The sequence below is a fragment of the Somniosus microcephalus genome, chromosome 13 (genome assembly GCF_052327205.1).
Source record: "Somniosus microcephalus isolate GS21.2 chromosome 13, FLI_Smic_1.0, whole genome shotgun sequence".
In the NCBI taxonomy this organism is placed as follows: Eukaryota; Metazoa; Chordata; class Chondrichthyes; order Squaliformes; family Somniosidae; genus Somniosus; species Somniosus microcephalus.
In genome coordinates this window covers 35,438,416-35,456,135 of record NC_140999.1, presented here as the reverse complement: position 1 = coordinate 35,456,135, position 17,720 = coordinate 35,438,416, and the positions used below count along the sequence as shown (strand labels likewise).

Sequence of the window (17,720 nt, the reverse complement as noted above, 5' to 3'; positions counted from 1 at the left end):
GCAACTGACCAAGACATCGCAGTGCTTCGGTGGCAGGGGACCGAGTGAAAAGTGGAGGCACTGATTAGCCGGCAGTGTCGGACGTCAACGAGAAACCCGTTTGCGCAGAAGAAATCTGCCCCCAGGATGGCCTGTGAGACTTACGCCGTGATGAACTCCCAAACAAAACGTTGGCCGCCAAAACTCAACTGGACCCTACGCTTTCCGAACGTGCGAATGGCCGCACCATTGGCTGCCTCGAGGCGGGGACCTTGACTGCCGGATTGAAGATCTAGCTTCGACGCTGATAGGATACTGCACTGGGAGCCAGTATCACAGAGAAAACATCGCCCTGACAGGGAGTCTGTAATGTATAGGAGTTTCCCTGCGGATCCGACGGTCATCGCAACTCTGGCGCATCCCTTAGGCCTTATTGATCTTCTCAGAAACCGCTGGTTTGAGGTAGGTTTTTTTTTGGTGAGAAACTGCAGGGCGGACGGCAATTTCTGGCCTTCGCGCCGAAACGAGCGTGGTATGCACACCAGCCTGCAGGAGGAGGAGTCAGATTCACTCTTGTGGGGGATGGGCGCCTCATGGCTGCACAAGATTGTTGTGAGGCGGTGAATATTTTATCCGCTTCCGCGGCGAGTTCAGCACATTCCGTGATCGCGGAATTGGCCAAGGCCGTCTGTACTGGCTCTGGTAGTTGACAGAGAAACAGCTCACGGAACAGAAAACATTGCGATTCTGAGCCCAAAAGCATGAGCATTTGGCTCATGAGCTCTGAGAGTTTTGAGTCCCCGAGGCCGGGCATGGAGATAAGTCTGCGAGCGCGTTCCGACTTGGACAGACCGAAAATCTGCAGTAAACGTGCTTTTAAAGCTTCGTACTTGCCATCGTTCGGTGGACTCTCGAGGAGGCTGACGACCCGCGAGGCCGTGGCACTGCCGAGGGCGGAGACCACGTAATAATGGGTCGAATCCGCTGCTACTCCCCGGATTGCAAATTGGGCTTCCGCCTGGAAAAACCACGCGGCCGGTTGTTGCTCCCAAAATTGCGGCAGTTTGAGGGTGACGGCGTTCGTGTCCATGATGTAACTTCAACGATAATTGTTCGAAGAAATCGGGTTCACCAATGTAGGAACTGGGGTTCCTAGCCGAAGAATTGAGATCGACTCAGAAAATCAAAAACAATAAAATTTAATGAACAACCGAAGCTGTACAGGAAACTGTAGGATACAATGCAAATAGGTCTGGTCTGCTTGAAAGCCTCTCTGGAAACTGCTAGAAGGTTCCGAGCTCAACTGCTAGCAGGTTCCGAGCTCAACTGCTAGCAGGTTCCGAGCTCAACTGCTAGCAGGTTCCGAGCTCAACTGCTAGAAGGTTCCGAGCTCTACTGCTAGAAGGTTCCGAGCTCTGACGTCATGACGTCATCACGTTCTTCCTGTCGTTGAGAGATCACGTGACGGATGGCATGATGTCATCACGCGGAGTACAGGAAAGAAGCCCTAGTACAGTTAACAGATACATTAAAGGTTCCGCCCCCAGCTGTACTACATTGCTGTAAAAGGAATGATATACAATTGTCCGTAATCCTCTGGTGGTTCTGCCACAGAGGGATTGTTATTGATGAAGCTGCTGAAGATGGTTGGGCCGAGGACACAGTCCTCAGGAACTCCTGCAGCAGTGTCCCTGGGCTGCAATGATTGGCCTCCAAAAACCACAACCATCTTCTGTTTTGTGAGGTATGACTCCAGGCAATAGGTTTTCCCATTGGCCACCACTGTTTTCTTTTTTACTAGGGCTCCTTGGTGCCATATTTAGTTGAATGCTGCTTTGATATCAAGGGCAGCCACCCTCCCCTCTCCTCTGGTATTCATGTTGTATCCATGCCTGAATAAAAGCTGTGATGAGGTCTGGAGCCGAGTAATTGTGGTTGAACCTAAACTGAGTGTTAGCAAGCAAGTTATTGGTGAATAGGCATTGTTTGATAGCACTATTGATGGCTTCTTCCATCACTATGCTCCAATTGGGAGGAGGCTGATAAGCCAGTAACTGTCCAGGTTAGATTTGTCCTGCTTTTTGTGGAGAGCACAAATGTGGGAAACTTTCCACATTGTCAGGTAGATACCAAGGATATAGCTGCACTGGAATAACTTGTCTAAGGGGGTTGGGGGGGGGATCCTAGTTCTGGTGTACAGGTCTTTAGCACTACAGATGGGATGTTGTCAGGACCCATAACCTTTGCTATGTCCAGTGCACTCAGCTGCTTCTTAATGTCACGTAGAATGACCTGAGTTAGCTGGATGATGGTGGAGATATCACGAGGAGGCTGAGCGGAATCATCCACTTGGCATTTCTGGCTGAGGATGCTTGCAATCATTTCAGCCTAGTCTTTAGCACTCACAGAATCACAGAATCACAGAATCACAGAAACCCCACAGTGCAGATAGAGGCCATTTCGGCCCATCGAGCCTGCACCGACACATATCCCACCCGATCCCCGCAACCCCCACACCAACACATATCCCACCCTATCCCCGTAACCCCACATATTTTAATCCCCCTAACACTAAGGGTCAATTTATCATAGCCAGTCAACCTAACCTGCACATCTTTGGACTGTGGGAGGAAACCGGAGCACCCGGAGAAAACCCACACAAACACGGGGAGAATGTGCAAACTCCACACAGACAGTCACCCGAGGCCAGATTCGAACCCGGGTCCCTGGCGCTGTGAGGCAACAGTGCTAACCACTATGCACTGTACCATATGATTCACTCCCAATGACACTGTAGCATGTGACACATCCCCATTGACACTGTACCATGTGACTCACCCCAGTGACACTGTACCATGTGACTCACCCCCAGTGACACTGTACCATGTGACTCACTCACAATGACACTCTACCATGTGACACATTCTCAGTGACACTGCACCGTTTGACTCGCTCCCAGTGTCACTGTACCATGTGACTCAGCCCCAGTGGCACTGTACCATGTGACTCACGTGCTGGGCTTTGCTGTAGCTGAGGATACGGTTGTTCATGGAACCTCCTGCCCTCCTCGTTAGTTGCCTGATTGTCCACCACCATCACTCTATGGTAGGGCTACATAAAATTAGAATGGAATTAAATAAAACTGGTTTGGTGCAAGTTATTGTAGGAGTGCCTACAGGGAACCTGCATTTTACAGTTTTTACATCTGTCTGCAGTTTCTTAACTTTCCATTTTCAACTTGTTGGAATATAGGAAATTCAAATTGAAGCAAGTACCCCTGAAACTAAGTTTAGATTCTTTCATCCACAAAATACATGTGGCTAGTTGGGTCACGTGCTTATTTATCATGAATATATTCTTGCAAATATAAGAGAGACTGACCATCACTCCTCTTCCTAAACATGTATATAGAAATAAATATTACTTACGAGCTTCATTCTCCACTTCAGCATAATTCCCTACTTCAACAAAATTCATGTTTCCAAGGTGCAGAATTCCAGCAATAATCTGTAGTGCTATCATCTGAATCTCTGCTGATATACCTATGATTTGCATAGCATTCTAAGTGGAAAAAATAAATCTTGGTAATTAGTTAGTAAGTAAAATTAAAACTCAGGCCAAATCTATTTGAAATAGAGTAAATTTAATTTGCATTTAAAAACACCTGATTAGTTTGTTGTTATTTTCTTTAGATTTACAATTCAACAAATATCACAAACAGATCACTTGTATTTTCAGCGTAAGTTAATGATGAGTTTACAAAGAGCCAGAGAACAATGACTCAGCCAAGCTTATTAAGCCATGAGCTTACCCAACACATTAGATTGGGAATGAGCACCAAATATTGATTGGACAAATGTGGATGACAGAGGGTTCAGAAGCATTTTTCACTTTCAAGGGTGCTGAGTTCAACTTAGGCAAGATTAGCTCCTGGAGTGTTTCTGATTGAAAATCTCTGGCCCCACTGAATAGATTTTAAAGGACATTAATTTGTCAGTGTCAAGAAAACATTTGAAACATATAAGATTCTGAGGGGGATTGACAGGGTAGATGCTGAGAGGCTGTTTCCCCTGGCTGGAGAGTCTAGAACTAGGGGGCATAATCTCAGGATAAGGGGTCGGCCATTTAGGACTGAGATGAGGAGAAATTTCTTCACTCAGAGGGTTGTGAATCTTTGGAATTCTCTACCCCAGTGGGCTGTGGATGTTCAGTCGTTGAGCATATTCAAGACTGAGATCGACAGATTTTTGGACACTAAGGGAATCAAGGGATATGGGGATGGGCCGGGAAAGTGGAGTTGAGGTTGAAGATCAGCCATGATCTTATTGAATGGCGGAGCAGGCTCAAGGGGGAGTATGGCCTACTCCTGCTCCTATTTCTTCTGTTCTTATGAGGAGCAACATTTATGATTGGCAAGTGTGACCCAAAATTACAAATCCACCTGAACATTGGAGGGTGAATTCTGTGATGCTCCACTCCCAGTGTGAAGTCTCGCTTTACAGGACAGAAAGTCAAGCATGGAGGTTAGTGTACCCAAATCATGGCACTTTACTGAATATTATCCAATGGAGCTGTGGTTAAGAGCAGCATAAATTAGCGACAGAGTGATTGAGCATTTGGACAAATACGAGCTCATCAGAGAGAGCCAGCATGAATTTGTAAAGGGTAAGTCATGTCTAATGAATCTAGTTGAATTGACGTGATAGATGTTATTTGACAATGGATGTTATTTTTAAAAAATTCATTGATGGGATGTGGACGTCGCTGGCTAGGCCTGCATTTAGTGCCCATCCCTAATTGCCCTTGAGAAGATGGTGGTGAGCCGCCTTCTTGAACTGCTGCAGTCCATATGGTGTAGGTACACCCACAATGCTGTTAGGAAGGGAGTTCCAGGATTTTGGCCCAGCAACAGTGAAGGAACGGCGATACAGGTCCAAGTCAGGATAGTGTGTGGCTTGGAGGGGAACTTGTAGGTGGTGATGTTCCCATGCGTCTGCTGCCCTTGTCCTTCTAAGTGGTAGAGGTCGCGGGTTTGGAAGGTGCTGTTGAAGGAGCTTTGGCGAGTTGCTGCAGTGCATCTTGTAGATGGTACACACTGCAGCCACAGTGCGCCGGTGGTGGAGGGAGTGAATGTTGAAGGTGGTGGATGGAGTGCCAATCAAGCAGGCTGCTTTATCCTGAATGGTGTCGAGCTTCTTGAGTGTTGCTGGAGCTGCACTCATCCAGGCAAGTGGAGAGTATTCCATCACACTCCTGACTTGTGCCTTGTAGATGGTGGAAAGGCTTTGGGGAGTCAGGTGGTGAGACACTCGCCGCAGAATTCCCAGCCTCTGGCCTGCTCTTGTAGCCACAGTATTTATATGGCTGGTCCAGTTCAGTTTCTGATCAATGGTAACCCCCCAGGATGTTGATAGTGGGGGATTCAGCGATGGTAATGCCATTGAATGTCAAGGGGAGATGGTTAGAGTCTCGCTTGTTGGAGATGGTCATTGCCTGGCACTTGTGTGGTGCGAATGTTACTTGCCACTTGTCAGCCCAAGTCTGAATGTTGTCCAGGTCTTGCTGCATATGGACACGGACTGCGTCAGTATTTGACGAGTCTCGAATGGTGCTGAACAGTGCGCAATCATCAGCGAACATCCCCACTTCTGACCTTATGATGGAGGGAAGGTCATTGATGAAACAGCTGAAGATGGTTGGGCCTAGGACACTGCCCTGAGGAACTCCTGCAGTGATGTCATGTGATTGAGATGAATGACCTCCAACAACCACAGCCAACTTCCTTTGTGCTCGGTATGATTCCAACCAATGGAGAGTTTTCCCCTTGATTCCCATTGACTTCAGTTTTGCTAGGGCTCCTTGATGCCACGCTCAATCAAATGCTGCCTTGATGTCAAAGGCAGTCACTCTCACCTCACCTCTTGAGTTCAGCTCTTTTGTCCATGTTTGGACCAAGGCTGTAATGAGCTAAGTGGCCCTGGCGGGACCCAAACTGGGCATCAGTTAGCAGGTTATTGCTGAGTAAGTGCCGCTTGATAGCACTGTCGACGACACCTTCCATCACTTTGCTGATGATTGAGAGTAGACTGATGGGACGGTAATTGGCCGGGTAGGATTTGTCCTGCTTTTTGTAGACAGGGCATACTTGGGCAATTTTCCACATTGCCGGGTAGATGCCAGTGTTGTAGCTGTACTGGAACAGCTTGGCTAGGGGCGCAGCTAGTTCTGGAGCACAAGTCTTCAGTACTATTGCCAGGGCCCATAGCCTTTGCAGTATCCAGTGTCTTCAGCCATTTCTTAACATCACGTGGAGTGAATTGAATGGGCTGAAGACTGGCATCTGTGATGCTGGGGACCTCAGGAGGAGGCCGAGATGGATCATCCACTCGGCACTTCTGGCTGAAGATAGTTGCAAATGCTTCAGCCTTGTCTTTTGCACTCACGTGCTGGGCTCCACCATCATTGAGGATGGGGATATTTTTGGAGCCTCCTCCTCCTGTTAACTGTTTAATTGTCCACCACCACTCACGACTGGATGTGGCAGGACTGCAGAGCTTTGATTTGATCCGATGGTTGTGAGATCGCTTAGCTCTGTCTATCGCATGTTGCTTCCGTTGTTTGGCATGCAAGTAGTCCTGTGTTGTAGCCTCACCAGGTTGACACCTCATTTTTCGGTATGCCTGGTGCTGTTCCCGGCATGCTCTCCTGCACTCTTCGTTAAACCAGGGTTGATCTCCCGGCTTGATGGTAATGGTAGAGTGAGGGATATGCTGGGCCATGAGGTTACAGATTGTGGTTGAATACAATTCTGCTGCTGCTGATGGCCCACAGCGCCTCATGGATGCCCAGTTTTGAGTTGCCAGATCTGTTTATATGGACTTACAGAAGGTATTCGACAAGGTTCCACATAAGAGACTGTTAACAAAAATGAGAGCACGTGGAATTGGAGGCAACCTATTGGCTTGGATAGGGAATTGGTTAGGAGGAAGGAGACAGAGGGTAGGGATAATGGGTGTGTACTCAAATTTGCCGGATCTGTCTAGTGGTGTCCCCCAGGGATCTGTACCGGGGCCTCAGCTTTTCACTATATTTATCAATGACTTAGATGAAAGAATAGAGTGTGCCGTATATCTAAATTTGCTGACGTCACTAAGTTAGGTGGCACAGTAAATAGTGTAGATGGGAGCAGAAAGTTGCAAAGGGACATTGATAGATTAAGTGAGTGGGTAAAACTGTGGCAGATGGAGTTCAGTGTGGGAAAGTCTGAGGTCATCCACTTTGGAGCTAAGATCAGAGTATTTTCTAAATGGCGAGAAGCTAGGAACTGAGAGATTTTGGGGTACAGAAGTCACAAAAGCTAGTGGACAGGTACAATAAATAATTAGAAAGGCTAATGGAATGTTGGCCTTTATCTCAGGAGGTCTGGAATATAAAGGAGTGTTACAGCTGTACAGTGCACTGGTTAGACCCCCTCTGGAGCACTGCGCTCAGTTCTGGGCCCCGCACCTCGGGAAGGATATATTGGCTTTGGAGTGGGTGCAGCGCAGATTCACCAGAATAGTATCTGGGCAAAAAGGGTAAAATTATGAGGACAGGTTGCATGGACTAGGCTTGTATTCCCTTGAATATAGAAGATTAAGGGGTGATCTAATTGAAGTGTTTAAAATGATTAAAGGGTTTGATCGTGTAGATAGAGAGAAACTAGTTCCTCTGAAGGGAGAATGTAGAACAAGGGGACATAAGCTTAAAATTAGAACTATGCCATTCAGGGGGGAATGTCAGGAAGCAGTTCTTCACACAAAGGGTACTGGAAATCTGGAACTCTCTCCCCCAAAAAGCTGTTGAGACTAGGCCAATTGAAAATTTCAAATCTGAGATTGATAGATTTTTGTTAGGCAAGGATATTGAGGGTTAGATGGAGCTAAGATACAGAGCAGCCATGATCTAATTGAGTGGCGGAACAGGTGTGTGGGGCTGAATGGCCTACTCCAGTTCCTATATTCCTTCCTATGTTGCTAAATTAAAATGGAATAAGAAAAATGCTGCAGGTGCTCGAAATCTAAAAAAAACAGAAAATTGAGGGAAACACATATCAGGTCAGTCAGCATCTGTGGAGAGAATAAATAAGTTAAAGCTTCAGAACTGGAGCAGGGTCTGTGCCCAAAGCATTAACTTGTCTGTTTTCATCACAGATGCTGTCGACATGTGTGTTTGCGACATTTTCTGTTTTCTGTTTTATGATTAAAATGGGTCACATTGGTAAAGCAAAATAGTGATCACCACCCCCAATGGGTGACAATTGGCAGAATGCGTGGTACAATGGAGCATTGTGCAGTAATGATGTAGCATGTGGATACACACCTCGGGGCCATCAGAGGAAGGACATGAGTGACGTCAGTGGGCAGAGTCACCCAAGGCTGTTCGCGTGGCAGACTAACAGCAATATTGTTGAAATCTGTAAGCTGGCTGAGGCAGGTATGTGACGGGGTAAAGAAGTGGGGGAGAACTCTATTATTCAATCAATCTACTTTTTGCCTTAGGCTCCAGCATGAGCTCAACTACTCATTAACATCCCGAATCACGAGGTATATTTTTGCTTTCAGCACCTGCGAATTAACTATTCAATTTACACACCTGTAAATAAATTCCTGAGTTGTTTGCACAGCTCAATTCAAAATAAAAATACTACTGCAGCATTTACCATTGTTTCATTGAATTCTTTCTTGTCATCGGTCCCATCCACCTTGTAGGTGCCTGACTGATTTAAGTAGAAGTAATAAGTGGGATCAGCGATGCCGAGATTCTCAACCAGGTCTGCGGAAGCGCCTTCGAGCAGCTGTTTGAAGAAAAAGTGGATCCATTTCTGAGCCTATATTTCAGATTCCAACACTGTTTGAATTTCCCTCCCAATCACACTTGGAACCATGTATTTGGACAGAATCCATACTGACATAATATTGGTATAATATACATAGAATCCTTTTAAAATCATCAATATCACTTATAAGGCCCCACAGATGTTTACAGCACATAAAGAAACCATTTGGCCTGTATTGTGCCTATGCAGGCTCTTTGCTAGAGCAATCCAAAACTAATGCCACTGCCTTGTCCTCTCCCTATAGTCCTGTATCTTCCTTTGCTTCAAATATTTATCCAATTCCCTTAAAAGAAGCTACAATAACTGCCTTGTGCATTCTATGCTCTAACAGCTCTCTGCCTAAGGACGTTTCTCCAAACCTCTCTCCTCACTCTCTCAGTGACAATTTTAAATTGATGAGCCCCCGGTCAACTGACTCCCTGTGGCCCCGATTTTAACTGCAGGCCAGTTTTTGGTGAGTGATTTTTGGTATCTCTTCAAATCTCAGCTACTACAGCAAAAAAGAGATCGGGGCATTTTAACCGCTGGTCCTCATATAAATGCTACTGGCCGACTTCCCACTAGTTCTGGGTGGGATGTGGCAGGAATTTGTGCGGCCTGGAGGCTGTCCCTTGAGACCTGGTAAGTGGTGGGATTGGCTGCCGAGCTACCTGCAGGGGTCCTCACGATTGGGGGAGTTGGGGGGGGCTGGAGGGGAGGGGGCGGGTACAGCGTGGTTGGGAGTGTCAGTTTGATTGTGGGTGGATGAAAGATCGCGGGGGTTGAAAGCTCGCGGGGGTCGGGGAGAGATCAGAGGGGGTTTGGAGATTGAGGGGACAGATGGGGGTTAGGGGAGAGTTGGAGATCACGGGGGAGATCAGGGGGCGGTGATGGGGGGTTGGTGATCGTGGGGGGGGTCGGAGATAACTAGGAGGGTCAGTGCTCGAGGTGAGGGTTGGTGATGGGGGTGTCGAGGAGAGATCGTGGAGGTGGGTGGAGTGTTTATAAATTTGCTTGTTGGGACTGGAGGAAGCACTCCTGCTCCTCCTGCTCCTCCTGTCCACAAGCAGTGCTGTAAAGGCACTTACTTGATGGGTCCAGCCCTTCCCGCCTCCTTTTACCAGCAAAGTTATCCGAGGCCCGGGAAACCCGACCAACATAGGTTAAAAATACAAATCCTCTTAAAGTGAAGGCACGCAGCCTCCTGAGAGTGGATTGGTTACTCGCTTCTCATTCCACCTCCGTTAAAACCGGAAGTGGGCTGGTTCGAGGCAGTTTGAGTTCCTGTCTCACTTAACACTTTGGGCAGGATTTTCATTGGGCCTTGGAGGCGGGATCGGACCTGGGTGTGAGCAGTGAGGTGAGGCGGAGCATAAAACCGGCAGCGAGCAGCGAGGCCCGACCAGAGCATCGGACCTGGGTGTGAGCAGTGAGGCGAGGCGGAGCATAAAACCGGCAGTGAGCAGCGAGGCCCTGATGCGCTATCAATTACTCATAAAAGACTGAGAGTTAAGAGAGTAACTAAAGGCTTTTATTAACAAAAGAATGAAGGTCTGCCTCGAGTGGTCGACCGGTCCAGAATACAAAGGGCTGGGGAGCAGTCACCTTTATACTAGGGCTTGTGGGAGGAGTCAGCCGAGGCATGTCCAGGCATGTACACAGTGGAATACAAACAGTGGTTTACCACATTCACCCCTTGTTTAAAATTGAGTCCGGCGGGGTGAAGTGTATTAAAAGTTAATGTATTGGAGTCTCTCCGGAGGTCTTGTCTGCCGCTGTGATCGGCGTGGCGACGGCAGGGGTAGTGGAGCTTCCGGCGTCGAGTCCTGCGTAGGCTGTGGCACAGGCGTGTCGTCCTCGTAGATGTCGAGCGGGTCGCGGGGCCCAGGCCTGCCGTCTGCTGGGGCTGGATATCGGGTCGTGGGGGGGGGTGGTAGTGAATAGTGGGTTACTGCGGCCCCCGAGGGTGCAAGGTCTCTTATGGAGACTGTGTCCTCCCGCCCGTCCGGGTATGCAATGTAAGCATACTGGGGGTTGGCGTGGAGGAGGTCGACCCTCTCGACCAGGGGGTCCGTTTTATGGGTCCTCACGTGTCTTCTCAGTAGGACTGGCCCTGGGGACGTCAGCCGTGGTGGTAGCGATGTCCCCGATGTGGACTTCCTTGGGAAGACAAACATTTTCTCATGAGGGGTGGCGTTAGTGGCAGTGCAGAGCAGTGACCGAATAGAGTGGAGCGCATCGGGGAGCACATCCTGCCAGCGGGAGGTTGGAAGGCCCCTAGACTTTAAGGCTAGCAGGGCGGCCTTCCAAACTGTCGCATTTTCTCTTTCCACCTGTCCGTTCCCCTGGGGGTTGTAACTGGTGGTCCTGCTTGTGGCAATACCCCTAGTTAGCAGGTACTGACGGAGTTCGTCGCTCATAAACGATGAGCCCCGGTCGCTATGGATATAGCTGGGGAAACCGAACAGGGTGAAGAGGTCGTTCAGACATTTAATGACCGTGGCACTGGTCATGTCCGGGCAGGGGATGGCGAACGGGAAACGGGAGTACTCATCAATAATATTGAGGAAGTACACATTGCGGTCGGAGGAGGGGAGAGGCCCTTTAAAATCAACGCTCAGGCGCTCGAAGGGGCGAGTGGCTTTTATCAGGTGGGCCCTGTCTGGTCTATAAAAGTGCGGTTTGCACTCAGCGCAGACTTGGCAGTTCCTGGTCATGGTCCTGACCTCCTCAATAGAGTAAGGCAGGTTGCGGGCCTTGATGAAGTGGAAGAACCTGGTGACCCCCGGGTGGCAGAGGTCATTGTGGAGGGCCCGCAGTCTATCGATCTGCGCGCTGGCGCAGGTGCCACGCGATAGCGCATCCGGGGGTTCATTGAGCTTCCCGGGCCGGTACAAGATCTCGTAATTGTAGGTGGAAAGTTCGATTCTCCACCTCAAGATCTTGTCATTTTTGATTTTGCCCCTCTGCTTGTTGTTAAACATGAAAGCAACTGAACGCTGGTCAGTGAGCAGGGTAAATCGTTTTCCGGCCAGGTAGTGCCTCCAATGACGCACAGCCTCCACAATCGCCTGGGCCTCCTTCTCAACAGCGGAGTGTCTGGTCTCCGGGCCTTGGAGGGTTCGTGAAAAGAAGGCCACGGGTCTCCCCACCTGATTGAGGGTAGCGGCCAGGGCAAAGTCGGACGCGTCGCTTTCCACCTGGAAGGGGATGGATTCGTCCACTGCGTGCATGGTGGCTTTGGCAATGTCCTCCTTGATACGGTGGAAGGCTAAGCGGGCCTCTGCCGTCAAGGGAAAAGAGGTGGACTTGATCAGCGGACGGGCCTTGTCCGCATAGTAGGGGACCCACTGGGCGTAATAGGAGAAAAACCCTAGGCACCTCTTCAGGGCCTTGAGGCAGTGGGGCAGTGGGAGTTCCATAAGGGGACGCATCCGGTCGGGGTCGGGGCCGATGACTCCGTGTTCCACAACACAGCCAAGGATGGCGAGGCGGTTTGTGCGGAATATGCACTTCTCCTTGTTATATGTCAGGTTCAGGAGTTGGGCGGTGCGGAGGAATTTTTCGAGGTTTGCGTCATGGTCCTGCAAGTCACGGCCGCAGATGGTCACATTGTCCAGATATGGGAAAGTGGCCTGCAACGCATTTTGATCTACCATCCGGTCCATCTCCCTTTGGAAGACGGAGACCCCGTTGGTGACGCCAAAGGGAACCCTAAGGAAGTGATAGAGGCGGCCGTTTGCCTCAAAGGCAGTATACTGGCGGTCCTCAGGGCAGATAGGGAGCTGGTGGTACGCTGATTTCAGGTCAATGGTCGAGAAGACGCGGTACTGCGCGATCTGGTTGACCATATCAGCTATGCGGGGGAGTGGGTAGGCGTCCAGCAGGGTGTAGCGATTTATTGTCTGGCTGTAGTCGATGACCAGGCGCTGCTTCTCGTCGGTCTTAATGACCACAACCTGGGCTCGCCAGGGGCTGGTGCTGCCCTCAATAATCCCTTCCTTCAGGAGCCGCTCCACTTCGGTTTTAATGAAAACCCTGTCCCCGGCACTGTATCGCCTGCTCTTTGTGGCAATGGGCTTACAGTCGGGGGTGAGGTTAGCAAACAGTGGGGGGGGGGGTGACTCTGAGTGTGGAGAGGTTGCACCTGGTGCGCGGCGGGCAATTTGGAAGCTGCTGGCTGCGGACTGTGAGTGGGAGTAGGGGTCCACCATACGCCATCGTAACACTTTTAAGGTGGCACTGAAAATCTAACCCCAGCAGGACGGCAGCGCAGAGGTCGGGCAGGACCAGAAGTTTAAAATGATCGTACACAGTCCCGTCTACTACGAGTGTCACCACGCAGTAGCCGCCGATGTCCGCCGACTGGGACTCGGAGGCCATAGAAATCCGCTGGTGCGCAGGCAGGACTGGGAGAGAGCAACGCCGCACCGTGTCGGGGTGGATGAAGCTCTCCGTGCTCCCAGAGTCAAAAAGGCAGATTGTATCGTGACCATTTACCTTAATGTCCATTGTGGAACTGGCCAGCTGGTGCGGTCTCGCTTGGTCCAGTGTAACGGATGCCAGCGTAGGGGTCGGTGTGTCACTGCGGGTATCAGATGAGGCGGTGTTGGGGGCCTGCTGCGTTCCGGCTGTCGTCCAAGATGGCGGCGTCCATGATCCCCATGTGGCTGGAGGCGTCCAAAATGGCTGCTGTACCGGTGGTTCGCACATGGCCGGGGAGGCCCAAGATGGCGGCCCGCATGGCCCACATGCGGCGCTGCTGGGGTTCGGGGTGGCTTTGGCCCTGCAGATGCTAGCATAGTGTCCCTTCTTCCCACAGCCCGAGCAGATCGCGTTTTTCGCCGGGCAGCGCGCTCTGGGGTGCTTTGCCTGGCCACAGAAGTAGCATTTCTGGCCTTGGGGCACTGCTGTCTGGCCTTGGGACACTGCTGCGGTAGTTGGGCCATTGCTGGGGTGTGGCTGGGGTGGCACGGCGCTATGAGGCGGTCATACCGTGTCCCAGGCTGTCATTCCCCGCGGCGTCCACGGTGCAGAGGAGTAGGCATCCATGCCCCAGTAGGCTGCATCCAATGATAGTGCGAGTTCAGAGGCCTTGTTGAGGTCGAGGTCACTCTGCTCCAACAGTCGCTGTCGGGTGTAATTGGATCTGTGGCCCGCTACAAAAGCGTCCCGGATAAGTTCCTCTGTGTACACGGCGGCCTTTACATCCTTACAACCACAGGCCCGGCCAAGCACAGACAGTGCCTGAAGGTATTCCACGGTCGATTCCCCAGGTTGTTGTTTACGACTCCCCAGAAGGTGCCTGGCGTACACTTCGTTCACTGGGCGCGTGTACTGGTCCTTGAGGAGCTTGATAGCGTCCGCGTACGAGGTCGCGTCTTGGATGACCGAGTACACTCGGTGGTTCACTTTGGAGGTCAGGACATCCAGTTTGTCCTCGTCCGATTTGATTGCTGCGGAGGCGGTCAGGAATTTTTCGAAACACTTAAGCCAGTGAGTAAACTTGGTGGATGAGTCCGCCTCCCGATGATCTAAGTCCAGGCATGCTGGTGTGAGGATCTTCTCCATTATAAAAATTTTGTTAATAAAATTGATGCGCTATCAATTACTCATAAAAGACTGAGAGTTAAGAGAGTAACTAAAGGCTTTTATTAACAAAAGAATGAAGGTCTGCCTCGAGTGGTCGACCGGTCCAGAATACAAAGGGCTGGGGAGCAGTCACCTTTATACTAGGACTTGTGGGAGGAGTCAGCCGAGGCATGTCCAGGCATGTACACAGTGGAATACAAACAGTGGTTTACCACAGGCCCGACCAGAGCATCGGACCTGGGTGTGAGCAGCGAGGCGAGGCAGAGCATTAAACCGGCAGCGAGCAGCGAGGCCCGACCAGAGCATCGGACCTGGGTGTGAGCAGTGAGGCGAGGCGAATCATAAAACCGGCAGCGAGCAGCGAGGCCTGACCAGAGCATCGGACCTGTGTGTGAGTGGTGAGGCGAGGCTTACCAATTCAACAGCGGGGAAGAGAGGTAAAAAGTAATCAAAGTGTGACGTCACCAGGAAGCAGGTAAGTGATTGGTTGGTAAGTATTTCTCTCTTTTTTAAACTTTAACTCTGTGGTTTATAGTTACTAAGGTCTCTCTGGTGTAGCGGGGACTGTTGGTAAACCAGTTAACTGTAGTGTAATCAGTGGGATTGATTGATTTAATTTAAATTCAATTAATTAAAGGGTAAGTCATGGCAGGACAGCCGGGCCACGTGATATGCTCCTCCTGCGACATGTGGGAAATCAGGGACACTTCCTGTGTCCCTGACAACTACATGTGCAGGAAGTGCATCCAACTGCAGCTACTGACAGACCGCATTGCGGCACTGGAGCTGCGATTGGATGCATACTGGAGCGTTCACGATGCTCAGGACAGCGTGAATAGCACATTTACAGAGTTGGACACACCGCAGGTAGAGGTTGGACAGGAAGAAAGGGAACGGGTGACCAACAGGCAGAGTACTAGGCGCAGGCAGGTAGTGCAGGGGTCCCCAGTGGCCATCCCCCTCTCCAACAGATACACCACTTTGGGTACTGTTGGGGGTGATGGCTTATCAGAGGAAGGCAGCAGCAGCCAACTTCCTGGCACCAGGGGTGGCTCTGCTGCACAGAATGGGAGGAAAACGAGGGGTAGAACGATAGTAATAGGGGATTCTATTGTAAGGTGAATAAATAGGCGTTTCTGCGGCCGCAAACGAGACTCCAGGATGGTGTGTTGCCTCCCTGGTGCAAGGGTCAAGGATGTCTCCGAACGGCTGCAGAACATCTTGGAAGGGGAGGGTGAACAGCCAGTTGTCGTGGTGCATATAGGCACCAACGATATAGGTAAAAAGCGGGATGAGGTCCTAAAAGCGGAATATAAGGAGTTAGGAGATAAATTAAAAAACAGGACCTCAAAGGTAGTAATCTCAGGATTGCTACCAGTGCCACGTGCTAGTCAGAGTAGAAATAGAAGGATACTTCAGATGAATACGTGGCTAGAGGAATGGTGCCAGGGGGAGGGATTCAAGTTCCTGGGACATTGGAACCGGTTCTGGGGGAGGTGGGACCAGTTCAAACTGGATGGTTTGCACCTGGGCAGGGCTGGAACCGATGTCCTAGGGGGAGTGTTTGCTAGTGCTGTGGGGGAGGGTTTAAACTAAAATGGCAGGGGGTTGGGAACCTGAGCAGGGAGACAGAGGAAAGGGAAACAAGGATAAAAGCAAAAGATAGGAAGGAGAAAAACAAAAGTGGCAGTCAGAGAAATCAACAGTTTAAATCAAACATGGCCACGGTAAATAATAATTCTAATAGGTCTAAGAGCATTAAAAAAACAAACCTGAAGGCTTTGTGTCTTAATGTGAGGAGCATTTGTAATAAGGTGGATCAATTGGCTGCGCAAATAGAGGTAAACGAATACGATTTGGTTGGGATTATGGAGACGTGGCTCAAGGATGGCCAAGACTGGGAACTCAACATCCAGGGGTATTCGATATTCAGGAAAGATAGGCAAAAAGGAAAGGGAGGTGGGGTAGCATTACTGGTTAAAGAAGGGATTAACACAATTGTAATGAAGGATATTAGCTCTGATGATGTGGAATCTGTATGGGTAGAATTGAGAAATACTAAGGGGAAAAAAACGTTAGTGGGAGTGGTATATAGACCTCCAAACAGTAAGGCGGAGGTTGGGGATGGCATTAAAAGGGAAATTAAAGAAGCGTGCAATAAGGGCACAGCAGTCATCATGGGTGACTTTAATCTACGTATAGATTGGGCCAACCAAATTAGTAACAATATTGTGGAGGAGGAATTCCTGGAGTGTTTACGGGATAGTTTCCTGGACCAATATGTCGAGGAACCAACCAGAGATCAGGCCATTTAGACTGGGTATTATAGAAACATAGAAACATAGAAGATAGGAGCAGGAGTAGGCCATTCGGCCCTTCGAGCCTGCTCCGCCATTCAATGAGATCATGGCTGATCATCCAAATTCAGTACCCTGTCCCTGCCTTCTCCCCATATCCCTTTAGCTTCAAGAAATATATCCAACTCTTTCTTGAATATATTTAATGAACTGGCCTCCACCGCCCTCTGTGGCAGAGAATTCCACAGGTTCACCACTCTCTGGGTGAAGAAATTCCTCCTCATTTCAGTCCTAAATGGCTTACCCCTTATCCTTAGACTATGACCCCTGGTTCTGGACTCCCCGGCCATCAGAAACATCCTTCCTGCATCTAGTCTGTCCAGGCCTGACAGAATTTTATAGGTTTCGATGAGATCCCCTCTCAATCTTCTAAACTCCAGTGAGTATAAGCCCAATCGACACAATCTCTCCTCATACGTCATTCCTGCCATCCCAGGTATCAGCCTGGTGAATCTTCGCTGCACTCCTTCCATGGCAAGAACGTCCTTCCTCAGGTAAGGCGACCAAAACTGCACACAATACTCAAGGTGCGGTCTCACCAAGGCCCTGTACAACTGTAGCAAGACATCCTTGTTCCTGTACTCGAACCCTCTTGCTACGAAGGCCAACATGCCATTTGCATTCTTAACCGCCTGCTGCACCTGCATGCTTACCTTCAGCGACTGGTGCACAAGAACACCCAGGTCTCTTTGCACTTCCCCTTCTCCCAATCTATTGCCATTCAAATAATAATCTGCCTTCCTGTTTTTGCCACCAAAGTGGATAACCTCACATTTATCCACATTATAGTGCATTTGCCATGTTTCTGCCCAATCACCCAACCTGTCCAAATCGTACTGAAGTTTCACGACATCCTCCTCACAGCTTACCCTCCCACCCAGCTTTGTGTCGTCTGCAAATTTGGAGATATTACATCCAATTCCCTCGTCCAGATC

At 49.8% G+C, this 17,720-nt stretch overlaps 1 protein-coding gene across 1 annotated transcript in view; it reads right to left on the bottom strand.

Annotated features, from left to right (window-relative positions):
- Positions 1-17,720, bottom strand: part of myo1f (myosin IF) — a 214,742-nt gene that overhangs the window by 103,492 nt on the left and 93,530 nt on the right. The window contains exons 8-9 of the mRNA XM_086004739.1: positions 8,681-8,815; positions 3,408-3,540 (exon numbers count right to left, since the gene is read on the bottom strand). Of these exons, the coding sequence (XP_085860865.1) occupies positions 3,408-3,540; positions 8,681-8,815 (268 nt within the window). The remainder of the gene's footprint in view (positions 1-3,407; positions 3,541-8,680; positions 8,816-17,720) is intronic.